The 21,892-nt window shown below is 26.6% G+C and overlaps 1 protein-coding gene across 3 annotated transcripts; it reads right to left on the reverse strand.

Annotated features, from left to right (window-relative positions):
- Window positions 1–1,979: 1,979 nt before the first annotated feature.
- Window positions 1,980–20,133, reverse strand: LOC129610746 (uncharacterized). Of its 3 annotated transcripts, none has more exons than XM_055523425.1 (28): window positions 20,012–20,133; window positions 18,971–19,060; window positions 11,451–11,616; window positions 10,396–10,481; window positions 10,054–10,315; window positions 9,889–9,983; window positions 9,721–9,830; window positions 9,567–9,643; window positions 9,359–9,491; window positions 9,144–9,286; window positions 8,882–9,068; window positions 8,704–8,816; window positions 7,986–8,645; window positions 7,084–7,824; window positions 6,830–6,897; window positions 6,434–6,771; window positions 6,199–6,362; window positions 6,046–6,139; window positions 5,898–5,982; window positions 5,674–5,813; window positions 4,350–4,586; window positions 4,137–4,287; window positions 3,936–4,065; window positions 3,403–3,476; window positions 3,166–3,335; window positions 2,898–3,086; window positions 2,690–2,809; window positions 1,980–2,601 (listed from the first exon to the last, which is right to left on the reverse strand). In XM_055523425.1, the coding sequence occupies exons 3-28, from the start codon at window positions 11,518–11,520 to the stop codon at window positions 2,556–2,558; spliced, it is 4,683 nt and encodes a 1,560-aa protein (XP_055379400.1). In that variant the 5' UTR covers window positions 11,521–11,616; window positions 18,971–19,060; window positions 20,012–20,133; the 3' UTR covers window positions 1,980–2,555. The 3 variants fall into 3 exon arrangements, with proteins under 3 accessions (XP_055379400.1, XP_055379399.1, XP_055379401.1); XM_055523424.1 differs by having other exon boundaries at window positions 4,350–4,604; XM_055523426.1 differs by lacking the exon at window positions 7,084–7,824 and having other exon boundaries at window positions 4,350–4,604.
- Between the last annotated feature and the right edge of the window lie 1,759 nt (window positions 20,134–21,892).

The following is a 21,892-nucleotide window of genomic DNA, read 5'->3' on the forward strand; positions in this document are numbered from 1 at the left end:
TAATGATTGAAAATTGTGAATGATGGAATTTTTTTAGTCTAAAACGGCGAAGGCGGTCAGTTTCTATAAAAATACCATTCAGCCGTTTAGTTTTAATGGGTCCAAATCCATAATACAACAAGTAAAAACGTTTCAGTCGGTATAAACCGATTGAATTATACCCTGCACCTTTCGTTGTTGTATGGCAATTACTCAAACCTGTGAAATCATTCTATAGAAACTTCACGGATATGTCTGACCTATAACTGGACACACAACTGCCAAGTTTCATGAATCTGACTTTATTATTTTTCCAAATATTTAAAATAAGCTTTTGGGCTTGTATGGGAGCCACTCGAACCTGTCAAGCGATTCCACCAAAACTTCAGAAATATCTTTGACCTATATTTGGACACACGACTGCCAAGTTTCATGAATCTGACTTGATTATTTTACCGAATATAAAAAATTTGCTTTTGGAGTTGTATGGCAGCCACTCGAACCGGTGCAGCTATCCCATTAAAATTTTTAGAGCATATGTAGAATATAATTGGACACATGTATACAAAATTTTATATTTGTACCTTTATTAGTTTTTGAAAAATTTAAAATAAACTCTTTGAGTTGTATGGCAGCTACCCGAACCTGTCAAGCAATTCCACTAAAACTTCGCAAATATATCTGATCTATAATTGGACACACAACTGCCAAGTTTCCTGAATCTAACTCTTTTATTTTTCCAAATATTTAAAATAAGCTTTTGGACTTGTATGGGAGCTACTCGAACCTGTCAAGCAATTCCACCAAAACTTCAGAAATATCTTTGACCTATAATTGGACACACGACTGCCAAGTTTCATGAATCTGACTTGATTATTCTTCCAAATATTTAAAATTAGCTTCTGGAGTTGTATGGCAGGTACCCGAACCTGTCAAGCAATTCCACTAAAACTTCAGAAATATATCTGACCTATAATTGGACACATGACTGCCAAGTTTCATGAATCTGACTTTATTATTTTTCCGAATATAAAAAATTTGCTTTTAGAGTTGTATGGCAGCCACCCGAACCGGTGCAGCTATTCCATTAAAATTTTTAGAGCATATGTAGAATATAATTGGACACATGTATACAAAATTTTATATTTGTACCTTTATTAGTTTTTGAAATATTTAAAATAAACTCTTTGAGTTGTATGGCAGCTACCCGAACCCGTTGTCCGAATTGGTCCAATAACAATAGGGCTCGTCCTTGGCACAAAAGAAGCAACTTGTGAAAGTTCGGTGTCGATTGCATTATTCGTTTTTGAGTTATCGTGCGATCGGACGGAAGGACGGACGGACGGACGGACGGACGGACGGACGGACGGACATGTCTAAATCGACGCAGAATTTTACGCTGAGCAAGAATATATATATATGTCCATACCGCAGATGACTCCTTCAAGTAGTTACAAACTCCATACCAAAGTTAATATACCCTTCACGAAGTGCAGGGTATAAAAAAAGATAAGTTTTTTACTATGAAATAGCTGAAAATTTTCAGCTTCCTAGTTTAGTCAGTTGAAGATCAAATAAAATGGAAAAAAACCTAAAATTAGTGAAAACTTTTTTTTAATCAAAATTAAAAAAAAAATATTTGATTAGCACAAAATTGCTATGACTTTTTACATGTTGGAATCACACAAAATTTAAGTCAGATTTAAGTAAGGAAAATAGAGAAGTTAACATAATCAGAGCCGAAATTTTTAATCGCTAAAAAATAATAACAAGTCTTAAAAAAAAGTCATTTGTATATTGAGTCAAATTTTTATTTCAATGAAAATTATATTATTATTTGTAGGTATATGTATGTATATTTACTTAATAATATATATCTATGGAAATTCATTAGTTGTAATATAAAAAAATTATTATAGCTTACAATAATTATAGAAAACTAAATATAAATCCCATATAAGAAATTTTCACTCGTAAGTCATTCATGTTTATGTAAAATTTATTTATATTTAAATTTTAATAATACGCTTAAGGTAAGTGCACATTTTTAAGTAATTTTCTTTTCTGAAGTTTTAAGAATTTTAAATAAATTTTTATCAAAATGATTTTGTCTTATTGTCTAATATTTTTATTAGTATATACATATTTGTCCAGATTTATTACTACTCTAAGTAGTAATTAAAGTATTATTGGAGGCGTTCGCCATATACAAATAACAGAGGCATCATATAATTGTTTTGCTTCAAAAATCACAGTTGCAGTGAATATGAGCTTCCGTACTGATATAGAATGTACGGATATTTCCTTTTTCATTAATAACGTACATATATAAAATATTTTTCTTATAATATTTTTAGTTCATTATTTATAAAATTACTTAATGAATTATGATTTCAGATTTTAAATTTTTATTTTTTTTAACTAAATTTCATGTAATCTTATACTTTAATCAATTTTTTTTTTCCTACACAATTATTCTTATACATATTATATATGTATTATGTATGTATATACAGTTTTATAAAGTTATAAAGAAAAGTTTTAAAGCAAATGAATTCAATCAAGGTGGGTCTTTTTTATAGATCATGATTATCATTTCTTTCCGTTAAGCTCCTTAAAGACCTAAAACGATTTTAGTTACATATATGTATATGCATAGGTAAATAATTTTTTATGTGATTTATTAAAAATTCTTTAAAAAAGAATATACCTTGATCGTTCGAATAAAGATGGATCTGTATATATCGGTTCACTAGGATCATCAAATTGTGCATTGCTTATATTTTTTCTTAATGAATTTACCGGTATTTGGCACATTCTTGCTAAATTTCTAAAATCGATGAGAAAAAAATTAAAAAAATTTGAAAAGAAATTTTATTTGAATATTTTTTCTGTGGAAAATAAATCTATATGTATACCCGGTAGCAAACGTTTTTTGCAAACCACTGCCAAATAATGACATATTTCCTCTAAATTGATTATTTCGGTTGGTGTTTAAGTTACCGATTTCACTAAATCGCTCATGAGTTCTCAATGTTGATGGGGAAAATGATGATGGCGAACTACGATCAACACTACGATTCTTTGAAATTATTATCCAATACTTTCTGCTTTTAAAAAATTTAAAAATGGAAAATTTGATAAATATAAAATTTTGTATTATTAATTTTCACAAATTAAACAAACCTATAAGCTAAACCGGATATTAATGTTATAGTGAACAATAAGAACATTAACATTATAACAGCCGATATTAATCCATAATATTCGTTGTCTGTCATACAGACTTGTTCCTTTGGTGCTATCAGTTTCCGAGCATACGATTCATGTTCGATTTCTTCTCTTGATTCAAATACCTGTGATTTCAAAAATGAAAATTTTAGATTTATATGTAGGTTTTAAAGTTTTCATTTTAATAAGTACTTCTATCATTTCTCGAACTTGTTCTGCTTCATCTGGTGAATTACCGTCGCTATTTTCGATAATCTTTGTGTCATCTGTAAACAAAATTGATTTAATTTTGGTTAAGATTTTTGGTAGTTTTCTGTTATTTTGACATAAAGGAGAGTGTTTCAAAAGAACAATCAAAATTATTTTTTGTTATATAACAAAATGAAGGCACTCATTCATTTAATTCCGTTGTTCTAGGTAAATCAAACGAAATATAAGGTTTCATAATTTAAGTATGAGAAAACGACAAAGTATTTACTATGTATGTATTTTTGAATAGAGGATTTTGTACACATATCCGTTTTCCGTCTATCATTGATTTTTGCTTATAATTTAAATTTTTATGATGAATATTGAAAACAAATCGAAAATCAAAAGATATTGAAAAACGTTTTTTATGTTTAAATTTTCTCATTACTGAAGGTAAAGTAATCACCATGTGAAACACTCACGCATTTACTAATTATTGATACAGATAATTTTTAGTTAATTAAATTTAATTTTACTTTTTTCAGTGTTCGTTATTAATTCAGTCGTAGAGTTTGTTGCATCCTCAATGTATTCTGTTTCATTAATAGATCTTCTTTTGCGGCCAAAGGAAGGTTCTGATCTTCCAGAAGGTCCTGGACAATAGGCCTGTCACAAAAAATTGTAAATGACCATAATAACAATAATGACCGTTGATATATTTGTTGAAATGTACTTACAGGTTGGCAACCATCTCTACATGTTCTAACTGTTGCTTCAAAAACTAAGAAATTTGATTCAGGTATTTTGAAAGCATTAAACCTTGCTTCTAAGGTATCTCCATCCCGTAATTTATCCAATTCAGGGAAAACATATGGATCAACTGGACATCTGAAAGATATTATTTTATCAAAATAAGTTTTTTATATACAGTTTTATAACATTGTTCCTACCCAAAACGATCAATTAGTTGAATACTTCTACCAGAATATGGATCTCTAGCAACTACATTTGTTGCAAAAATATCTGTTACATGATTATATCCATCTTGAGCTTCTAATCTAAATGTTAAAGGATCACCAACAGCAATCGTTGTCGTTGGTCTATTCTGATACAATATCATTAAACGAACTTTAGAGCTTAATGTGTTTTCAGCTGGCAAATATTCGATTGGAATTGGACTTCCAGATCTATCAGGATTGTAAAGACTTTTCAGAAATTTCAGAATATATTAGTGTTCTCTTGAAAAAATCTTATAAAACTTGGTAGTAATTTTATGAAATTTCTTCAAAAGAATTCTTTGTAAATGAGTTTTTTGGATTAGTTTTTTTCTACGAAATTAGTATAAGCACTACTGTTACTCTGCATAGATATAAACTACAAAAGACTTTAATTCTAGGTTTCAACAGATTTTTGAAGGTTTTGAATTAATTGTTTTCACATGAATTTAATATTTCAGAGTTTATTTTAAAATATTTAATTTAAAACACATTATTAAACAGCAGTTCGTTTTTTAAATCCTTAATTAATTGAGAAATTAATAATTTCATTTATTATAATAAAAATATAAGATTTTAAAATTAAACTTTTTTTTCGCTGCTATTTTATGTACGAAAAATTTAAAAAAAAGCGTGTGTATATTAAAAATGTATTTTCCAAGAGAAGAAAACTAAAAATTGCAACTGCTTTTTAACAATTTAATTTTTTCACTTTGTTATAGGTACATAATAAGGTAGGAAAACGTAAAATAGTTGCAGAACACGCAAAATATATATATATACAGAGTAAGTTTTTAAAATTTAGTAAATTAGTGGAAATTTTTTCTAAACAGAATTTTCTAGAAAGATAAAAGTTCGTCAACCAAAAAGACATACATACGAACACTAAAAATGTATGACAAATGTAAAATGTTAATAGCGACATGATAAAAGTAAGCTAATTTTAGTTTACAATACTAGGAATATGGTTCTAAAGATTATTGTACTGGAATGTGTAGACTGACAAATATTTTTAAAATGAAATATTGAAATAAATGTAATATATGGTAAATATATTTAGGAAACTAACAAAAAGCGTTACTAGTTCTAGCAAAAAAGTCAAAATTATTTTATGGTAAATGTATAAGGTGGCTGTGTATTGTACTACATGATCAAAAAACTATATAAACTATTAAAGGCCGAGTTTAAAACAAAGAATATATCATAATTGAAAATCTTTAACTTATCCTTTGAAAGGTTTTGCTTGTAATTAAATAAATAGGTATAAGAGAAGATTTACCCAGCTCCAATATAACCTGAAGTAACTACGGCTTCCCCTGGTCCCCTAAATATACAAGTTAGATTATAGCGTTTATCACGACCAGTTTGAACGTTATCGGAAAATTGAACAACTACTATATTTGTTAAAGTATCACCATACTGAAAATATTTTTAAAATATTTACAATTTTTTTTTCTTAAGCTGCTTAACATATTTTCGTTTTGGTTTTAAAAAGTTTCATACTCTCTGAGTTCCACATTCAGGATAGCCCTGGGGTCCGCTAATCCTTAGAACATTTACAGTTCCACCATTTCCACGGAAAAAACATCTTGAAAAAATATAGTTGATAATTTGATTAAATTTTTTAACTTAAGTTAAAGTTATGTTTTACCTGTCATAAAATCCATATGTATAAATGCGTCCAACAAATCCTTCCGGCGTTCTTAAAGTAAATTCCATTCCTTCTTCGTTGCAAGTTTGTGAAACTGCACGAAATGATATTGCGTTAATCAAATTATTTTTAAAAAATTTTTAAAGTTCAAACCATCGAGGCATTCTCCGTCTGATCTACCCAAACCACGTTCATAAAAATCATAATTGCCTGAATCAAACAATGTTGGGTTGTGGATATCTAGTTCTCTACTATCTCGGTCGCTTAACTCGCAGTTGGGAGAATCCCGCTCATCATAGGTTAGACCTGCCGTGTCTCTGAAAATTTTTAGTAAATTTATAAAAGTTTTTATAAATTCAATAGTTTTTTTTTCTAAAAACTTAATAACCTGTAATTAAAGCTTCGACATATGAAATCTCGTGCATCAGCACATTCTCTTTGACATTGAGCCAATGAAGCAGCAATTAAAGATCGTCTTATAAACTGTCTCCGCATTTTATGTCTCGCAGCAACTTGTTTAAAGTTATCAAAGTCATCACAACGTGATGGAATCGGAGGTGGAGGTCGAGAACCGCCAACCCCTGCACTTGCACCACCGCTAATTCCATTATAACCATCTGCTATACCAGGTCTATAAGGAGGGGGTTCATACGGTGGATATCCCATTCCCCCAATTGGCCTTCTGTTAAATCCACTGTCGTATTCACGATCATAGTTACTATAATCCTACCAAATAAATTGATTTACACAAAACCTCCAAAAAAAAAAATTGTTAAACTCTTACCGGTCTTCCTAAACTATACGGACGCTCATCGTATTCTAAATCATAGTACGGGTGGCCGCGGTAAAAATCTAAATTACATTTATCAAAAGTTTAAAATTATTGAAAATGATGAAGTATTATCTTCAGCAAATGCATATTGAAAAATTTTACTAAGGAGTTACAAATTTTTTTATAAAATTAAACACATAATTTAGTAAAATTACTTTACATTTCTGTTAAATTGTAATTAACATGACATCTACTAATACATTTACCTGATGGTCTTCCTCTGAATCTATCAGTGTTTCCATATTTATAAATTTCAATTGGATGTCTTCCGTTGCTTATAGGAAACCTATTTGAAGGAGGTGGTTGTGAAGGAGGATATTTGCTATCTATCGTTGGTTGTGGAGGATAAGTTTTGTCTGAATCGGGTTCTGGCCTTGCAGCATTATGGGTTACCAAATCAGGGTAATCTGGGGGCGGATATCTTTGAGGTGGATAATTAGAAGGGGGTGCTATTTGAGGATACCGTTGAGGATAGGAGGATGGTCTGAAACGTTTATCAGGAAAATCTCTAAAAGGATGTTCTCTTCCAATATAACCCGTACCAGGAGGGTATCCTCGTGTAGGGGGTGGTGGAGGATATCTTTCTTCATCAGGTGGTGGATATCTCGAATGACTATTTGAAGGTGGATAACGTCGGTTCAAGTAATCATAATACGGATATGGTGCTCTGTCGTCGTTTGGATATGGGCGACTTGAATCATCATGAGGTAGATGGTTTCCTGTAATCGGGGAATAACGATCACCACCCGCGTAGTATTTATTATCACCAGGTAAACGTTCTCTGTAGGGATATCTTCCACCATATCCTGGATATCGTTCCCTATCAGCAGGTGATTGATATCTGTCATCATAATTATCTAATGGATACCTTTCTGGTGGAGGATACCTTTCTCGATCTCTATCTCTGTCTATTTCATTAGACGGATATTGATCTCCAACGCCAGGATCTAAAATGGTTAATATAATAGTGCACAATATTCTATTACAAAAAGGTGATGAATTAATATTACAACATTTAATGAATTATTATTACTTTAACGATTCGATATTAGTTGAGTTAATAATTTTACTACACAAAAGCTCATATTAATATACTTTCTGGACCTACCATAATCAGTTGGAGGAGGTTTTGCCGGGTATCTGTCATAACCACTTGGTGGATAGATTTCTTCTAAAGGATATCGCCCATTGGGACCAGCTGGGTATTTACCTCCTACAAATGGGGGATATTTTTCTTCAGTTGGAGGATATCGTGTGTCTGTTGGTGGGTAAAAAGGCGGAAAGCGGCCAGGATCTCTTGGCGGCGGAAATCTTGCTGGAGTGTATTTATTGTCCCCAGGTGGATACCGGCCGCCATCGCTAGGAGGCGGATATCTCCCGCTGTCAGTACCGGGTGGATATCTACCTCCTTCGCCAACAGGAGGTGGATATCTGCCTCCTTCACTACCAGGTGGATATCTGCCGCCTTCACTTCCAGGTGGGTATCTGCCTCCGTCGTTTCCAGGTGGATATCTGCCTGCGTCGTTACCAGGTGGATATCTTCCACCATCAGGACCAGGTGGGTATCTTCCACCGTTATCATAGTTGGGAGGATATCTATTTCCGTCGAAAGGAAATCTTCCTTCTGAAGACGGATATCTATCATCTGGATGTCTATTAGGAAATCTATTATTATCATTTGGTGGTCTCCAATCTGGCCCAGTTCCTGTATTCATATCAGGTCTAGATGGTGGTCTTTCATCATGTCCCTCACTTCCAACGACGTTTACTGAGGAAAAATATATCTTGTTTTTTTTTGCCATTTGTGGTTTAAAAAGAATACTCACGCATTAAATTCTCATAGTAGTCATAATCTGCATCGTAAATAATTCGCATTCCATCTCTCTGATTATAGCGACTTAATCGACAAGTTCGAAAGCGATCACTATAAACTGCAGATCTATGTAACAATGATTTATTTATGGCTTATTTAGGTTTTCCGATTCAAAAGTCAATGAAAATTACCTGCATTGAAAACTAGTTTGCCTCAAACACTCATCTAAACATTCACTTAGTGAACGTCCTGTAATTTCTGAATGAAATTCACCTCCTAATCTAGAATTTCGATATCTTTGAAAGGCAGTGTCTGGTCTCCTACCACTTGAGAACAAATGGGACGTTACAGAGTTATCTGGATAATCTGTACCACGTTCTATATTAAATGGCAGTGTTTTATATTTAAATTCAGAATTAAATAGATTTGTATACTAACTATGTATTAACTTACGATTATCTAAGCAGACTAAATCATAAAAATGATGTGTTGGACTTGAACTAATACTTATATCATCTTTTTGAGAAATCGAGTCTTCTTCAGACAAAATGCATTGTTTTGTTTGATCATCAAACTCAACTGATCGACAAAAGTATCTGTGTTAAGATAAAAAATTGAATGTTAGAATAGTATATGTATTATTTTGAGCTTAAGCTTCATAAAATTACTTTTCAGCTCGTAGACACATTGTCTGACATTCCTCTAATGTCATGTTATTGAATATATCAACTTCGAAAGGGCCTCCAAGTCGTTTATTTTCTTCTTTGACGAAAACTGCCAATCCGTCACACCGTCTTTCAGCTTTTTATAGTAAAGCATTATAAAAAATTACTATGAAATTAAAATTGTATATCCGGAAATAATAATAAACCATACCATTTAAGCAAGTATTTTCTAAATAATCTGAGTTTGGATCGTCTTCTAGTAATTCGGGATGAGTACGTCTTGTGAATCTACAAATAATTTACAGTATCAACAGTTTCATCAAATTTATAAGTTTTATTAATTGTCAAAACTAATATTTAAATACCTGCTCAAACTACAAGTTCTTAGCGTTGAATCAAAATTTGCGGATCTGCACACAAAAGAAAATTCATTTAGACACTTGTCCTCACAATCAGATCTATTGGCAGCGGTAAGCTTTAACAATAATTACTTTCAAAATGAATTTATATATTATAGTTTATTTTTAATTTACCTCTTTTATGTCAGATAAGGGTAATTTCAATTTTTTTCTAGGGTGTCGTTCAAAAACATATCGTCTACTTGGACATTCCCTTTCTGGTCTATTGGCTTTAAAAAAAAAACAGAAAATTTTAGTTAAAATATTTTTAAAAATTTCATTTTGGTAGTCTTATCTTACAAGATAAACAAACTTCCGTAAAATGTACGCTATTTGGAACCAACATTAAATTTCCAATGCCTTCGGGTGCAGCTTGTTCTCTTGTTAAATAGCATGTTGATTCTTCATATTCAGCACTACCACTAAATGATGCTATTCGACTTCCAGGTTGGAAATCAAAACTTGTACATGTTCTTACTAAATTGTTTGATGCGGTTCGATCTCTTAAACATAGATCTTGACATTTTTCTAATACTCTAAAAGGCGGGGCTGTGTCTCTGACCTTAATATTATACGTGAATATTTAAAATTTACAACTGAATATTTTTATTTACCATTATATGTAATATGTTAAATACTTACCACATCATCATCAAAGCCTTGTAATTGTTGATTAGGAAGCCTTTCATATAAAACTCTCCCGTTACCATTATTACAAGTTGTTTGAGCTTAAATATTTTTTAATTTTTAAATTACTTTTCAATTGTAAAATTATATTAAAAATATTTAAGTAATATTAATAAAAGTGTTCTTCATAATGTACACAAAAGTTTAAAAGTATTGCAATGTTATGAAATTGTGTAAGATTGCAATTGCTGATCAATTTTTGATTTGAAAAATCATGTTAATCGATATTGTAAATAAAAATATCGTCTTGAGGAGCAAAATTGAACAAAAGTGTTACTATTTCTAGTAAAATAGTAAGCACTTCAAAAGAATATGATTTACAAACAAATTAGATTTATAAAAGTTAAAACTACTGTGCAATAAATATATTAGAGAACTTTGATAATTTTTAAAGGGCCCGAGTCATAGGTTATTAAAAAATTTGGCAAGTTGAAACCATCAATAATAAAAAAAAATTTAATAATAGTAAAAGTTAGTTTCAATTATAAGATTAAACATGGAACAATGTTTTAACTGTTGGATATTCCAAATGAAGCTCACAAATTTAACAAATAACGCAAATTAAAAAAAAATTAAAAAAAAAACAAATGTTTTTAATAGAGCTATTAATAATCCTTTGAAAATAAAAGGAAACCCATGCCAAATTATTCCCATTAAATATTAAACTATTTGAAATCAGAATTTTTGTATTTTGTAAATATTCTAATTTTCCATTCTATATTATTTCATACAAAAAGTTCGATTATTTGTTCTCTCATACTCATACAAATACGGTAACATCGAATATTTTACTGTATAGATTTCTAAATCGAACTATAATTGTTTTGAAATTAACTATAACTTGTCTGCTTGTTACCAGGATTAATAAGTACATATTAAATAAAAAATATTGAATGCAAATAACGAATAATAAATGCATAAACATGTTTAAGTTTAATAAAAATTAATAATATTATCTACAATGAATATTTCAATACATAATAAATATTTACAAAACAATATGTACTTACCTAGAATTTCAGTCAGATCCAATAATAATAAATATAAAATAGCCTTTTTAAATATACTAAATTGACTCATTTTTAAAAGAGGCTATAGAAATTTGGTATAGTTAAAATAAAAAATTACTGAATTTTGTTTCAGATTTTCTTTTTCATGATTGATTTTATTAGACCTCTGTAAACGATAAATTGTATTTATTGTATTAATCACCGATCATTTTATTTTAATTAATTAATTTTTTTAATTTTGTTATTGATTGTAGTTTTAATATACATATGTACATTTAAAATAAATTTTCAAAAATATAGTATGGTTCACGTCCAAATATGTAATTATTTCGTTCTTAATTTTTTGAATAAATATTATGTTTGATAATTAAAATAAAGGACTCTTAAATTTAAAAAAATCTGTGATGTCTTTTTTTAATATTATTTAAAAAGTTTATAGCATTTGAATTTTTATTTATAGTATTAATCTCTGAAAATTAAAAAATTCAAATTAAATTTTACCACATTTATAAAATAATTAATTGATTCTCTTTTAATTGGATTGATATTAAACATTTTGTATGACAAACAAAATATTGGAAACGAATACGAATCTCAAGTTGAAAAATATTTTATATATTAGTTCAAAACATATAAATAACACATATGTGTGTATGAATGTGTGTAGATGATTTACAATTCTTTTTGCTTAAAACTAAATGCGTCAAATTCTAAAAAAAATTTAATAAATTTATTAAATTTTCGTTCTATTATACAATTAGAACTTATAACGCTTATACTCGTAACTTACTGATTTTTCAGTATCTTTACTCTTTAGTTTCTTGAATAGCAACCGACTAGATTACCTTTTTCCAAATAAACTTCCATTGTTATTTTTATAATTTTTTATAATTTGTTTGGAAAAGTTTGGTTTTTATTATAAATTATCGTAAATAATAATGAAAGTTAAGTCTAATTGCCGATTATTTAAAATGTCCAAAAGCTTTCAATATAAATTCAAAATTATATAAAATTTATGTGAATTTAATTATTGTTGTTATATTTTTGTTATTAAAATTCTTTAATTTGCTCTAGTTCATTCACCTTACTAAAGTTAATTGATATAAAAGCTTTTTTATTTAACTGTACTTTACGCAAAATTATGAAATACTTAAAAAAAATTTATATTATATGCTAAAATTGCTATAATTTTACTGTGAGAAATATGGAGTTATTTTAGGATTAAATTATTACTGAGTTGAAAATTATATTTGGAGAAAATTAAGCTTAATGTTTAAGCTAATAAATAATTTAACTACAATTGTGATACGGGTTGCAAGATTAAAGATTAAACTATGTATATTGGAGATTCGAATTTGAAATTAAATATTTAAATGACATCAAAACCTGATTTAGACATAATCGCTAATCGTTTTTTTTTCTAAGTAAGAACTTTCTTGTAGAATAAATATGAGAGAAATTAATTTTTAACTTATTATAGTATCAAATCAATGCAGTAAAAAAATTACTCATTTGCATAAAATGTAATATAATATCATTGGGTCAATAGTTTGTAAAGTAGCACTTTTCCTTCAATAAACGAAAATACGTTACTGCTTTTAAAAAACAATCTACATATTATTACATACATTATTAAAATTATTTTCATTCATATAACAAAATTTTTCAAAGATTGCATACAATTAGGATAAAAAAAAATTACACAGACTTATAATATAATGCTCGAATTCAAGGGTTAAGACAAATAAATATACATTTTAATGGCATGGCATTTACCCCTAGCTTCCTTAGCTTTCTACATTTATAGAAATTTAGAAAAGCTAGCAGTTCAGGAGATATAAGGGTGCCGAAAATTCCAATATTACAAATTTTGAGAGGTAATATCTTCAATTTCCAATATTACAAATTATGGGAGGTTTTGGAGCTGAAAAAAGTTTTCTTAAGAAATAAACTATTTGTTAGTATCTAAAAGCTGCTAAAATTTCAGGCTTCTGAAGACATGTTGTGGTTTTAAAAATTCACGATATCAAAAATTTGAAAGAACCGTATTTAGATAACGGTTAATTTTAATGACCATTTCGTTTTTTTAAAGTCCAACTATGCTATACCGCATTAGAAGAATCCCACCACTATTTTAATGCGTTCACAAAATTTAAAAAGTGTTTGTGGTTTTGTAACAATTATAAATCAAAAAATGGCACTTTTAAGACTTTGAGGGGCAATAACTTTTAAAGCGTGGGAGATAGGTAAATTTTTTTTTTAATTTTGGGTACTGTTATTATTTTACACGCAGTTGTATATGTGTTAAATTTAATATTTTAAAGAATTTTTTTTATTAACTATAAACTATGTTTATGTATGCAGTGGTCAAATTTCAGTGCTTACATGCAAAAATATAAATAACATTTATAAATTTTCTGACGTGAGTTTTATTACATTTGCGCACTATAAAAGATACATACATATTTAAGGGATTTTTAATAATATGTATCATAATCTTGTGTTAAGACGAATTAACTCAAATTGGTTGCAAACTAGCTCTCAAATTTGATTTTCATTTTCAACTATGCATTTAAAAAGCAGAATTAATTTTTAAATTGTGTTTGTAAAACTATTTTTTTTTTTCGTTTGTCTCTTGTAATTAATTTTAATTAATTGAGAAATTTTTGCTTCAATATTTTTGTTCTTCATGCAATAATTTAGATGGAAAGTTAATGGAATTAGCGTCATCAAAAAACTAGAACAAAGGAGTAATGAGATTAGGAAGTAGAATAGAGCGGAGAAACTATATGTTAAGTAGGAAAGCTTATATTTTGTCTGTTTTTATTGTTAAATTAATTATGATATTCAAAAAATTGAATATGATTTGAAACCATAATTAATTTCAATTAACAGAAAAATAAAGATTTTTCGAAATTTATTTCATAATTTGCTTTCAGATTTCCTTCATTCATCCAATTGCTTAATATAGCTTTAATAATAAGTGTTAACTAATAAAATTATTATAATATAACAATATTAAAAATATTAAATTTACACTATTTTTTTACTGTTATAATTTTTTATTCATAACAATTCTTTTCACATTTCTTATTTTCGATTATTGGTTTTATTTTTAATCACTGCTTATTGTGTTTCTTTTTCTATGGGTTTTCAGTGAAAATAATTTTTAAATATTTGTAATTCTATTATCCTTATTTTATTTTTAATTTTTGTAATATTTGTTTGAATAAATATAAAATTTATAAGAGAAATTATTTAATTAAATTGTACACTAATTTTATAAATTAAATAAAATCAACACTTACAGATGAAAATTTATTTTATTTTTATTACTTAAACTTATTCCTTATGTTGCTTTGGAAAATTTTTGTATAACAGAATCTATATACTTATTTATAGAAATAGTTATATCCTTTTGTTTATACTTAAGAATAAAATTGGATGAATTTATTAAATAAAAAATTTTTTAAAACACCGAAAATGAAATTTGTAATATTTGTGTTTTTTTTTGTTTTATTTAATATTATAAAAATATTTAATTTTTTTATTAAATTTTTTTACCGAAAAAAAATTATATTTTTTAAACCAAAAATTTTTATTCATTAAAAATTTTAAAAATATTATTATTACTCGTATTTCTAAATAAAATAACTTTTTTCATATGTTTTAAATATTTATTAATTTTAAAATAAATTTTGTATCCTTGTTAGAATATGAGATAAATTTTTTTTTAACTTGAATATTAATTTTTAAAATAATATTAATATTATTATTTGTTTTGCGACCAATATTTATGGAAAGCGTCTGATCTTTTTAAATCTGCGAAAAGAACTATTTCAATTTTGAAAATCAAAATTATTCTATAACTATAAAATTAAAAAATTTTCATTTTTTAATTTTAGTTCTAAATTTTTATTATTTTTTTATTATTTTTGTTATATTTAGTTTTTCATTTTGGACAATTAAAGTTAATTATGCATATTACAAACAACAATAATAATCTCCTACATTAATATATAAGTATAAACATTCATTATACCTCTATTGCAATGACATGTAAGTGTACATAAAAAACAACAACAACAATAATAACAATAACGGACATTGTTGGACATATTTTCTAGTTACCAATAAAAGGTACATATTTTTAATGGTTGGATGATACTCGGGTTATCTATATTAAATCAAAAACCAAAAAAAAAAGATAAAAACGATCTACATACAGGTGTAATAATTATATACAGATTTATACATATTATACCGCCCATATAATCATTAACAAAGGAAAAATTTTCTATATGTTCTCTTTATATTTTTATAATACCTTCGAATCCATCCCCGCAATATCTATATTATGAACATACTATAATGTCACATACATAAAATAAAAATATTTTCTTTTTTATATTTTCCATTCTATAATATGATCAAGGCCTTAATATTTAAATTTTTAACAAAATGATCAAATTCAATTTTCTTTCTGTTTTTCATTTTTCATTTTCAATATTAAATTTTTATATTCACATATTACCTAGTACGTATATACATATATATATATAATGATCGCATATTCACCTGTATTTTCCTTAGTATATTAAAAATGATTTTTGTTTTTGTTTTGTGTTGTTAATATAACGTTGAACTTTATGTGAAAAAAAAAATCAACACAAAAACATATAATCTGCGCGCTTCTATAGTGAAGTCAATGTAAAAAAAACGCAAAAATTATGGGGACATTGGTCCAGGCTTGCATGCGTACATATGTATGATGTCTGCATGTTAACATACACATTTTTACATTTATGTACTTAAAAAGTTGTTGTTATTTTTGTATAGTATTTCTTTTATTTTCTATAATTTTTTTCATTATGATTCCATTTCTATACAAATGTAATTATGTTTAGTAATCTAACCGGAACTCTTTTGTTCCTGCATCCGGAATTATGTATGTACATATACTTAAAGATAGTTAATTCATAAAAAAAAGGGAAAAAAATGTGTGTAAAATGAATTTTTTACTTTACATACAGTAAAACAAAATTTTTCTTAACAAATCATAATTATGCGTAATTTGAAATGAAATAAAGGAATTTTCAGTTTACTATTTATTGAAAAAATTGGAATTTCAAATTTATAAGACTCTTTAAGAATAGTTGATATTAAATGTTTTAACACTGTGTTATAAAAATTAAGTATATTATAGTATAGTATATATAAACAAAAAATTTATTTTTTAGTCATTGCCAAATTACCGTCTGTTCAAGTTGAAATTTCTTTATGCGAAATAATTTCTTCAAAATAAAAAAGTTAAGAGGTGAAGAATTTCTTTCAAGATTTTGTTTTTCATGATGTAGAACTTTTCACGTTTGATTACTAAACCATTGTTACATACAAGTTGTAGAAATTTTTCACTTTATACCGCGTGACTATACACTATGTAAATTTCTTCAAGAGTCGGGGACCTTAAATATTTAATTAACCATATTTGTTAACGTTTTTTTTCGTACTAGTGGGTGGCTAATATTACTTATGGTACAGCAAGTTTTAAATCACTTGTTGAAAAAATTGTGAAGGTTGCAAATACAAAAGTTTCACTGTATGCTAACTCTCATTTTCCAATATTTTTACTAAAACATTTATCTCGAATATGTTTTATAAAAATAATTTTTCCATTTATTGTTGAAACAATTTCTTTACTAAAAATTAATAAAGTATGTATGTAAATATACATACATAAAAATTGTACACATTATATCTACATATATAGGAATATTTAAATTAAAAATTTTAAGGTACAAAAAATAATGTTAGTGTTACTCTTAGTTTCAATGTTTTTATATAAGATTAGTACGATTCAATAATGTTGAATAGAAATGTTTCGCCTATTTATATATACATATATATTATAAAAAATATATATATATATAAATTTTAGCTAATCGGCTAGTGTTAATATTGTAGGAAATACACGAAAGATTCTCTATGAAACTTTAAATATGCATATTGTGGCAATATAACTAGGGGTTAAGTTATTCGTATAACCAGCCAGAAATTTGCAGAATATTGAGATTAACGTGATATATCTACATAAATAAATAAAGTCAAGAAATGAAATGGATATCTAAAACTGCTTTCAATTTTATAATACTATTAATTAAAATTGAGAAAATAGCTGTAATTAACAGAATCGCTTTATGTTAATTACAGTTTTTCCTTTTAATTTGAAAAGTTAAAATATAAATGCATTTCATCGTATAATTGATGTTTATCGTTTCTAATTGAGAGATTTAAAATATTTGCTTAAAATTTGTAGAAAGCTAAATTGATGGTTTATTATGAACATTCATTATATTTATCAGATATTAATGCAGAAGTTAAGTCGTAGTTCTTTATTGAGCCGAAACGATATCCTACAATAAGCAACGACAATTACAAATATTCATTCTTAAAAAGAGAATATTTTTTGCTTTGTTTGATTGTATAACTACGATTACATTTACATTATATGTTTGAAAGAGTTGAACATTTTCTGACTGGTCACTGTTATTATAAAAAATCCTGCGCTTGAGTTTATTAAAAGAATTTATTCTGTCAACTGGAACTAATTGTATGCGCGTATATATTTAACTGACATCTATCACTTACTTTAAATATCTATATAAAGGAGAGGGGAGATCGAAGGATGAATAATTTTTTTACGCTCTTTCATTGCTTACATGTTATTTCTTAATTTGTTTTCATAAAAATTTGATTTTATATATAAATATATGAAATGAAACCTTTTGAATTTTATTTAAACTTGTATAGCAGCTATGTATATGAATGCAAAAATAATGCGACAGTATTATGTTTTTCAATACATATTATTATTTTTTGATAAATCTCTAATAAATTTGTTCACATTTTATAGTTTGTAATTATTTTGTTGAAAGGTTAAAAAAAATCTTTTACTGCACATCTTGAATATGGTGGGGGTTTTATAGTTTCATGGACATTTTGTTTTATAATTAAATTTAAGTACACTAATTACTAGATTTAGATTATATAAATCGCACACAATCTATTGTATAAATATACACTGCTATAATATGTTGTTGTTTGAATGATTTGTTTGAATGATGTTTAATACTGAGATACAACATATAAGCATAAAAATTGTGGTGTTCAATTGAATAAACTGTATAGAAGGATGAAATATTGTTGATATGTATACCTAAATATTGTATACACATAAGTCTACAATATACAAATATACACCTATGAATATATACTTATAAATTAAATCAGAACATTGATGTTGGCTTGTTTTTTTGGCCTTTTGGATGATATCATTTTGCACGACTTAAGGTCGTCGTCTGATTACAATAGAAATGATATTATATCTTTATAATTATTTACTTTTGTTACATTAATTAAAAAAATCACATATATATAATAATTATAATATCCATTTATTTTATTAATAATATTTTAATAGAATTTTTAATGAGGTAGTGTACAATTACATATATAAATACCTTATATAAGTTGTTCCGCATATAGCTTATCCCATTGAATAAACTGGGAAAGCTCAATAAAATGTTTGAATAGACAAACAGGGTGAGAAACTGAAAAAAAAGTGATTTTTTTATAATTTGCTTAAAAATTAGATTTATTAAAATTAAAACATATTATGTGCATTTTATACTTTTAGAAAAAAAGAGCTCATCCATTTTTGAAAAGAACTGTGCAAATCTAAAAATATAATAATTACTTTTAAATTTATATATTTACAAAATTTGACTGTTATTTGGGCTTTTGCATGCAAAAATATTCTTCTAATCCTAAAATTATTTGTTCTACTGAAATTACATAATCATTTCCCGAATATTGAACTCACATCATTATACAAATGAAACATCTTGTATATAAACTTAATTATTTATACAAGATTTTTAATTCATGGTACTTCGAACTGTTAAAGGTAGATGACTTTTCTTATATAAAGACTAAATAACATGATTGGCTATATTGTTCTATTTAGAATGTCAACGTTTCTTAATTAATAAGCATAATAATTATGATATCAGAGTTTTGACGAACAATTTTTTTTTTTGTAATAACCTCGCAAATATTTAAATTTATTAAAATTCCAAACAAAATAAAAATTTTATTTTTGTATTTTTCACAATAATTAATAATTTTTTGTTTATTTTCTTATACAATTGAATTTTTATAATACAAAAGTTTATGTACGTATTTAAATTATAATTTCAAAAGTCAGGGACTTCTTACATATTCATAAAATATGGCAGTCACACAACTCTTTTGTAAAAAAAATAATGTTGATGTTAATGTACGTTTCATTTGAATAAAATAATACAATATTATTCAAATGTTGTTAAAATATAAAGGATTTCCTACTTTATACCGAATTAATTTTTTTTTAAATAAATTCGCAAGCCTTTATAATATTTTTTTATCTTTACAAATAGGTTCCTATATAATAGATCTTAAAAAATTTAATTGTTAAACAGAAGGTAATGAGATAGTTTACCTGAGGGTAATGAGATAACTACCTGAGTTTAATGCGAAATCATATTCGATTTTGTTTATTGACCTTTTTTTTTGTGGTAAGAAAAATTCGGGAAAATTTATTTAATTATAATTTAGTATTAATTCCTGTCGGGCAAACCGTAATTCTTGGAGCTGAAAAATTTAATCAAAATATTAATTTTAATTTCTTTTGTATTACAGGACAATGATGTTGTGCTTATTGTAGCTTAATTTTGTGTAATCCCTTTCTTTGTCTACAAATCATTCAATGATAATAATGAAAATATACGAAAATATACGTGAAAACACCTGAATTATGCATGTTTTGAAATTTTATTATAATTACCTATTATGTGTAAAATGGAGGAGCGTGGAGCCGAGGCGTAAAACGTCGCTATTGTTTAATTTTAATTAAATTTATAAAATTATTCAAAGTAGTGTTGCAATCAGTTAAGTTTAGGAAGGGCTAAATTTCGGTTGAAAAATGTCCGGAAAGGGTCAAATTCAATTATTTTCAAATACATACACAACTTTTAAAGTGCCTTTTAATTTTTTAAAAAATCTTTTACGCACTTAGCACAGTTGTGGATAGCAATCGATTTCTAAATTTGATTTTTGTAACATTATTATTCGAAAAACCTGTTTCAGCTATGCTGCTTTTCTTTAAAAAAAACTAACAAACTCTTAACAATCTAACTTCAGTTTGGGAACATAATTTCATTTAACAAAGCATTCCTAAAAGGACAATTTTTGCTATCTCAGAAGTTCGTCAAATATAGGCCGATACACTACTCACTGTTTGCAGCCTAAATGTGAATAAAATTGGCTTCAAAAATTGATAAAACACAGATAAATTATTTTCCAAATTTGTTTGTTTTTTTGATTTTATGTAAGAAAAATAAAATAAAACTTTTGTAAGATAACGCTAATGTTGTTACAATAATAGTGAATATTATAGATTACATTCATAATTTTCAATATTATAATGCTGAGTGTACTGTGTTTGAGCTTGATACAACATTTTACAACTCTTGAAAAAAGGGCCTAAAAACTTTGTGAAAGTGAGAGGTTAAAAAGAGCACAATAAGGCCAAAAACTCCAATTATGATTCAAGATCAAATAAATTACGCTCAAATCATTTTTAAATTTTTTTTTTTAAATTTAGATCTTAAATCTTGCAATAAGCAGACGAAAAATTGGAGACATAATAAATGTTTTCTTTTTTTTTATTCTGATGACCTATTTTATCGTTCTTATAATCTAATTTCAAATCAAAATTTTTTTTCACTACTTTTTTATAGAAAAAAATGGAAAATATTAAAAAATGGTTAAAAACTTTTTTATATATCTATACATATATACATAATAAATTTACCAACTTTACTTAATGTGCATTTTATGCGTACTAGTAATGTTGTATTTTTTACGCAATTTTTGCTCTCGGAATTTCTTTTAAAATATCTGAAAACTAATAAAAAGTGACTTAATTTCATAATTGCTCTTAATAAGATTAAAGAAACAAAAAAAAAAACCCAGTTTATTTGTAAAATGCGTACGTGCATGTAACTTAAAAAAAAGAAAAGAAAAACAAACAAAAAATGCGGAAATATTCGAATATGTTGAAAAAAACAATAATAAAAAATTTAAATTAGTTTATAAAATTATAAAAATTTTCATTTTCTGTGCCCATTAAATTCTTTTTTTAATTATATAATTAAATATCTATATGTGTATATAAGTATGTAGTGTTTTAATTTTATCACCAAGAAGCTTACACTACACTTTAAAAGCAAAAATCTGGTTTACGAAACTTGAATTGAAATACAAAGCAATAACTAAACAAAATACTGCAGGAACTCAAATATTTTTTACAAAAAAAAAAAAAATAATTAAATATCTAAGAC

This window comes from Condylostylus longicornis, unplaced genomic scaffold, assembly GCF_029603195.1.
Source record: "Condylostylus longicornis isolate FDR11 unplaced genomic scaffold, ASM2960319v2 ptg000048l, whole genome shotgun sequence".
In the NCBI taxonomy this organism is placed as follows: Eukaryota; Metazoa; Arthropoda; class Insecta; order Diptera; family Dolichopodidae; genus Condylostylus; species Condylostylus longicornis.

Coding starts and splice junctions, on each gene's coding strand:
- LOC129610746 (XM_055523424.1), bottom strand. CDS start 11,520: ATGAGTCAATTTAGTATATTTAAAAAGGCTATTTTATATTTATTATTA. Junction 9,492..9,566: donor AGAAAATACTTGCTTAAATG/GTATGGTTTATT, acceptor TACTATAAAAAG/CTGAAAGACGGTGTGACGGA. Junction 9,069..9,143: donor TTTAGTCTGCTTAGATAATC/GTAAGTTAATAC, acceptor CATTTAATATAG/AACGTGGTACAGATTATCCA.